General features: G+C 47.2%; 1 protein-coding gene across 4 annotated transcripts in view; it reads left to right on the forward strand.

Annotated features, from left to right (window-relative positions):
- The window catches only part of SLC37A2 (solute carrier family 37 member 2), a 28775-nt gene extending 24224 nt beyond the window's left edge, over positions 1-4551 (forward strand). For 2 of the 4 annotated variants that reach the window (XM_001110578.5, XM_077964596.1), the window contains one exon: positions 881-4551. In XM_001110578.5, the coding sequence (XP_001110578.3) occupies positions 881-896 (16 nt within the window). In that variant the 3' untranslated portion in view covers positions 897-4551. The remainder of the gene's footprint in view (positions 1-880) is intronic. The other 2 variants (XM_077964595.1, XM_015116035.3) reach the window with 1 other exon arrangement.
- The last annotated feature ends 2401 nt before the right edge of the window (positions 4552-6952 follow it).

Below are 6952 nucleotides of genomic sequence, written 5' to 3' on the forward strand. Positions count from 1 at the left end.
ATTGGAGGTGAGAGGCAGAGACTCAGAGCTCGGGCACAGCCTAACACTGAACCTGGGCCTGGGGGTTGTTTGCTTTTCTCTGGACTGCCACCGCTGTCCCAGGCTGGTCCTTCTCCACAGGGAGCCTGTGTGTGAGGTGTGCAGTGATTTGTCAGAGCAGACAGAGCACTGGACTTGGAATCCAAAAACCCCTGGACAGTCCCGCTTTCTCCACTCACTCCATGAGACCTTGGGCATAGCATCCAGATTCTCTGAACTACCACATCTTTATGTATGAATGGGGATGCTTATCCCTGAATACCCGGCAGAACTGACCTGAGGCTGAGATAAGATGGGATATGTGATGTTGCTTTGTAAAGCTGTCAAATGTGGCATGAACATTGTAAGGTTTTAATTTCTTTTTTTTTTTTTTTTTTTTTTTTTTGAGGCAGAGTTTCACTCTTGTTGCCCAGGCTGGAGTGCAGTGGTACAATCTCAGTTCACTGCAACTTCCGCCTCCCAGGTTCAAGTCATTCTCCTTCCTCAGTCTCCCGAGTAGCTGGGACCACAAGGCAAGCGCCACCACGCCCGGCTAATTTTGTATTTTTAGTAGACAGGGTTTCTCCATGTTGGTCAGGCTGGTCTTGAACTCCCGACCTCAGGTGATCTGCCCGCCTCAGCCTCCCAAAGTGCTGAGATTACAGGCGTGAGCCACCGCGCCCGGCCAGGTTTTAAGTATTAATGTGGCTTAATATTTCCTGCCTGAGAGGTCTAATTACAGAGAACTGAGATGAAAGCAATGACGACGGGACCCTGGGACCCTGTCTTTCCTCTCCCCAGTCAGCAGGAGCTTATGAAGTCGTCTCACTTTCTCTTCCGCCCCTCTTTCCTCTTCATGCAGGTATAAAGAAATATGAGGCCCCAGTTGGAAGAGCAGCATGGAAGGCCCCAGTTGGGTCCCCAGTGTGCTCCCCATGGGCAAGACAATGAAAACTTCCACAAGTAAGGGAGGCAACCCCTTTTAACTGAACATCAGCCAGCCCAGTCCAGACCCAGGGCTGCCTAAGGACACAGAGATTCTCCATGGGAAGGGGACTGCCAAGCATGAGGAAGTAGAAGATTCAGGGGCCTGAGCTCTGGAAGCTACAAGCAAAGGGCATGGGACTGGGGCTGAGTTGTGTCTCCATTTTGATAAGGGAAGGATATGCTCAGACTCTTGCTTGTTCAGATTCCAAGACAGAAGGCTTCACAAGGCCAAGGCCTGGAAAATGTGCATCTCTCCTTCCCATGTTAAATTTTAATCTCTGTAATCTGCCTGTATCTGTAGGTGGGCATCTCACTCCGTCAAAGGAGCCCAGCCTCTCTTTGTCCCTCTATCCATGAAACAGTCTTCTCTGTGCATTTCCCCAAGCTGGGCCCTCTTCTACCCTCCATTTAGGCCTGTTGATAGCTCCCTTACCTGCCCATCACTGCTTTCTCCAGGGCCAACACTCGGGCGAGGCAGGGGAGCTGCCTTCAGTACATAATTTGAGGGGGCACTCTCTCTTGGGCACAGGCCGGCCCTGAGTGCCTCCCTTGCCTCACTCTGATCCTGGCCCCGTAATGTCCTCAGTGGAAGGTGACTGGGGGCCAGTGCTGTGGGGAGAGTAGAAAGAGGAGTTGGCATGACTAAAAATACCAGTATGTGTATTAAGTATTTTGAGAATGAAATGCCAAGGAGTGCCTACTGTATGCCAGCTCTGCTCTAGGAATGGAGTAGACAATGGACACAAGAAGGACTTATGCCCTGAGCACAAGTGCCAGCAGTGACAAGACTGGCAAGATGTGAGGGCATGCATGGTTCATTCAGGCAGTTGCTGCAGGTGTGGTCGCCTGGCGCCATCTGCCGCTCCCTTTTCCACTTTTCTGTATCCTCCTTCCACCCCAAGTCCTGGATCACTCAGTCTTCTGGCTAGCTCTTGGCACCTCCATCTGACCCTAAAGTTGCCCATTGGCACCAATAGATTCCCTTTGACCTGCTGCACCCATGCTCATCCTTGTTGGGGCTTAGCTCAGTAGTGAGCGGGGCTCGCATGGGCTGCTGAAGTGGGGTCCCAGGACCACCAGGGGGGTAGGTTAAAGCTGCTGACAGTGGGCATTCCTGAGGGGGATGCTCAGGACACTGATGATGTATGGGCAAACTGGGAGCTTAGAGCGCCATACAAGATACAAGCCTTGCATTTCCTGGGATGTGGTGGCTGGTGCATTAGCCAGATACACACCCTTCCACGCTGAAGCAGGCTGCACAGGCGCCAGTGGCAACCAACAGGGAAGGCTCCTCCTGCCTGCAGTCACTTCAGCTCTGAGCGTAGGAGTCAGCCAGGGACTTCCAAGTCCTCAGAGCCCACAGGGGCAAGAGCTATACTCTGGCCTTATGTTCAGCATTCACGAAAGCTGCTCTCCGCTGCTCTTTGACATTGAGAATGAAATGAAATTAGTTATTCATTTAATTTAACTTCACATTTGGTCTCAATTAAGCTTAAAATGTTCTTCCTTATAGATGCTCCAATAGCACTTGTAATTAAGGAGCTTAAGGAGAAGCTGTGTTGCTTACATGAGCCACTAGATGGTGACCCAATCCCATCATACAGCCCAGGGTGGGCTGTGGTTCCATCCTGCTTCCCAGAAGAGAGACAGGAGCAGGCGCCTTTTGACTTTTCAGACTTTCAACTTGCTTTCTTCTTCAGAGGGCAGGGGAAGAGGAATGGGTCTCTCGAGGTCTTCTCTTCGCCGGCTGCACTGCTTACTAACTTTAAGCCTGTTTCGTCATCAGGAAAATGATGACATTACCTACCTCATAGGATTGGTATGAAGGGAGACAAACATCGTCATCACACTCCTGCCCTTGGAGAACTTGTCTAGTTAGGGGATAAGTAGGAAAATACACGGCGACAGTGGCTCCAGGTGAGAGCTACGCTGTTCATTAGTCCAGCCATGCAGGAACAGGGCTGGCAGGAGGGCGATTCCAGGGGCAACGGCAAGAGTCCTTCCTTATGAAGGCAGAATTCTCAGGACTTGGATGATTCATTTGATAAGGTAGTGAGGGGTAGTGGAAGAGGGAGGAAGTTAACATGAATACTTATCCAACTCCTACGATGTTAGGCCTTAGAGACTGAAAACCAAACAAATGGCATTGGCTCCTACCGGCAGGTAAGTGTAGCACTAGATACATGCAAAAGGCATTGTGGGAGCTCAGGGTCTGGCCTCAGAAATGAGGACTTAGGCTGTGGGTAGGGAGTTGGGAAAAATACCGAAGGTTGGCGGAACCCCAGCCCTGAGATCTGCCTGTCTGCACCCATCTCCCAGGTCCCAGGTTGCTGGCCCTGTTTGGGCAGCTCTGGGCACAGCCTGTTCACCAGAGGCCTGGTACCTGCCTTCTCCCTGGGTCTCAGCACTCACACGGGGCCAATGCAGGAGCATTACGTTAATTAGTTATTCATTTAATTTAACTTCACATTCGGTCTCAATTAAGCTTAAAATGTACTTCCTTATAGATGTTACAATAGCACTTGTAATTAAAAAGCAATAACTCTCTGCGTTTCTCCCTTAGAGATCCACTGGGAAGCTGGGCGAGTGTGTGTGGGGTGGCTTGGGGAGGAGGAGGAGGCAAGAGGCAAAGAAAAGAAAGGGAAAGAAGCTCTTGGTCGGTCCTAACACCATGAGGCCACAACTAAGACTGAGGCTGGCAGGAGGAACTCAACACGTCCTGGGTGTCTGAGTGGGGGTGGGAGAGTTGCTGTTGGGAATCCTGAGACGTAACAAAGGAGCAGACCTCCTACTGAAAGGTGTGGAGGTAGGGAGGGTGGCCGATGGGGGTGGAAGGAGGCCATGCTTAGAGTTACAGAAGGGGCCCTATATTCTGTGGTAGGTACAATGTGCCCCCACAAGATGTCCACATCCTAATTTCCAGAACCAGTGAATGTTACCTCACATGACAAATGAGATTTTTGCATATGTGATGAAGGCTCTTGAGATGGAAAGACTGATGGGGTGGACCCAGCGGAATCAGGGCTCCGTGTGAATCAGAGGGAGGCAGGAGTGATGGGGATAGGCAGATGCCGCTCTGCTTATCTTGAAGACTGAGGAAGGGTCCACCAGCCAGGGGGATGGGGGTGGCCTCTAGAAGGTGGCAAAGGCAAGGAAAAGGGTTCTCCTGAGTCTCCAAAGCCTTTCCTTTACCCCCTGAAACCCATTTCTGGTTTCTGACCTCTGGAGCGATAAATGTGAATTGTTTGAAACCAGTAAGTCTATGGCAATGTTACAACAGTGATAGGAAATTGATAATATTCCCAGTGTAAAACTGGGGTATGACCAGTTTAAAGGCAGGAAAATAACCACAAGCAAACAAAAGAAATCCCCAAAGCTTAAAACAAGTGAAGGGGCTGGCCTCATAACAGTTAGGCACAGCGTAAGGGCTACTGTGTGACGACCTCACCCAAGAGTTCTCCGAGGGCAGGACTTGGACTAAATGCACAGACTGTATCATCCCCAGCATGATGTGATGAAAATGATTAAAAACACACTTTCTCATTCTGTCTGTGGCACTGAGCCTGATTTCGATCCCAGCTCTCATTTCTTTGGTGGCAGGAAACTGAGAAAAGGTCGGGGAAGCGGGGGTTGCGGGGGGGATAGGGACTCAGAATTTTTTTTTTTTTTTTTTGCATAAACGGTCACCACCAATAATCTGCTAGAGACAGAGGTCAAGTAGAAAACAAAACAAAAATTCCTAGTGTGTGGCTTTGATTCTGCCACTGGCACCTCTGAAAACCAACCCAGTCTCAACCTTCCAGCTGAATGGTGCTTACAAGAGAGGTGGCCGTGTTCTTGAAACTTGAAAACCTAGTCTACTAGCAGCTCAGCTGTTTAGTAGCTCTGAGCAAGGGGAAAACCAAAGTCTAACAGCAGAGACCTGCCAGAAACACGGGGCTAACGCGTGAAGCTCTCTCTGAGGCCTGCGTGCCTGTTCACGCTTTCCCCCAGACTCCTGCACAATTCCTAAGGTTCTGGTTTTTCCACCAGGCTCAGCCGCTTTTCCTTGGTATTTCTATCAAGTGGATTTTCACTGCCTGCCCTTGCCCCTCCTTTTCCTTCGAGTTTATCGTATGGAGCGACACCCTGTAACAGAAAGTAGTCAGGCTCGTAGACTCTAGAGCCAAACTGCCCGACTTCGGATCCTGACTCCTGTTTACCCCACCACCCTGTGCCTGTTCCCCATCTGTGAAATGGGGATATGAAGAGTACCTACTTCATAGGGCCAATATGAGGAAGACATAGTACTGACAACACACTCAGAAAAATGCCTAGCATATGTTTGCTAAATGTAACAAAAATTGTTATTTTGACATGTGGAACCCTAGACTTATTTCCAAGTATTGGGATGGAAATAGAGATTAAAGGTTGAACTTTATGAACTATAAAATCTCTTCCAATCCTGAGTTCTTATGCTCCTATGAGGATAATCAACACTTTTCCAGATTCGTTTCCATACGGTTCTGATTCTCACATCTGGAAATTCATTTCTATGTAACAGCCAGATATTAAAGGTTTAAGCAAAGGAATGATGATTGAATGTTTGTTATTTCTACTAAAAATGATCATTAGAATCCTTTAATGAAACTTTTACCTTTTTGGGTATGTGTTAGGAAAATGTCAGGTAAAAATAGCTAAGAAACACTATTAACCAATGTAAAAATAAGGAGTTACTTGAAAGCCAAAAGTGATCTTTAAACTATTTGAGAAATGAGATGTCAGGAATCCTGATGTCAAGTTGGAGCCCCACTTCTAATTAACTGTGAAACTTTTTAAATCCCTTGTCCTCTCTGCCTGTTTCTCATCTGTAAAATAATCACAGCAGGTTTCTTTACACATTGAGCAAAAAATAAACCAGAAACACTTCAACTGCAACAACCATGAAATAGAGTTGATACTAAAGTTTCTGTTAAATAACAGAACAAAAAATGGATTGCTTTATGTTAGAATAAAAACATTTAAAAATAAATTGGATGCCCTCCTTCCAGGATGGAGAGAGGAAGACAGTCTAGACACCTCACAGCCTAGTTCTCTGATGGGCTTACTCCACCAGGACTAGTGCTTTACACCCTACAGGCTACATGCTGAATGAACAGCAGGATGCGAGAATGAATGGCTGTGTACTCCCTAGTACCTGGACATTGCTATGGTAATTCTGATGCAGTTTTACATTAAATTTACATTGTACACAAAGAATGGTAGCTTTACTTCCATTTTTATAAGTGAAAAATTTAAGGAACTTATCAACAAATTACCCATTGTGATTTCCATTGTGGGGATAGGGTGGTGTCCTGCTAACTCAGCTTTTGTCAGGATACAATTTTAAGAAGCTAAGAAATCACCTATTTTCTTATATAGAAACCGAGATTTACTCTCCCTCTCCACCTTCTAAACAGTGGGGATCACCAGTCTACCACAGGATCCCCTCTGGGTAGGGAAGAGTGGAGGAGGGAACATGCTCTAAGGCCACTGATCGCAGAATGGTTCTGAACACTAAGATGACTTCTGTCTGTATTTAAGGAATGACCTCTGAGCCCTGTCTCCAAGAAGGCCACGAGCATACAGGATACCATAACAGACATTGACTATAGGGTTATCCCATGCCAAACTCTCAGTGAAATTCATTTTGAGCCCTCTCAGCCTTCTACGTCTTATCCCAACCCCGTGGGGATTTTTTGCATAACTGCACTGAGTATGCAGGTAGAAAGAAATCTATCATTCATTTCACCACAGCTGGTAATTACAGACTCCAGGTCTGTAGACGGTAGGTCAAGTCAAGCTGAAATAAACTTTGCACAGAGTATTTCTTTTTTGCCTAAAGCCAATCTTTAACATATAAGCCTGTCACTTACATCAGGCCAAAAAAGCAAAAAGAAAACAGTAGTATTAAGGATAGAATTTAGTT

Source organism: Macaca mulatta, chromosome 14 (genome assembly GCF_049350105.2).
Source record: "Macaca mulatta isolate MMU2019108-1 chromosome 14, T2T-MMU8v2.0, whole genome shotgun sequence".
Classification (NCBI taxonomy): Eukaryota; Metazoa; Chordata; class Mammalia; order Primates; family Cercopithecidae; genus Macaca; species Macaca mulatta.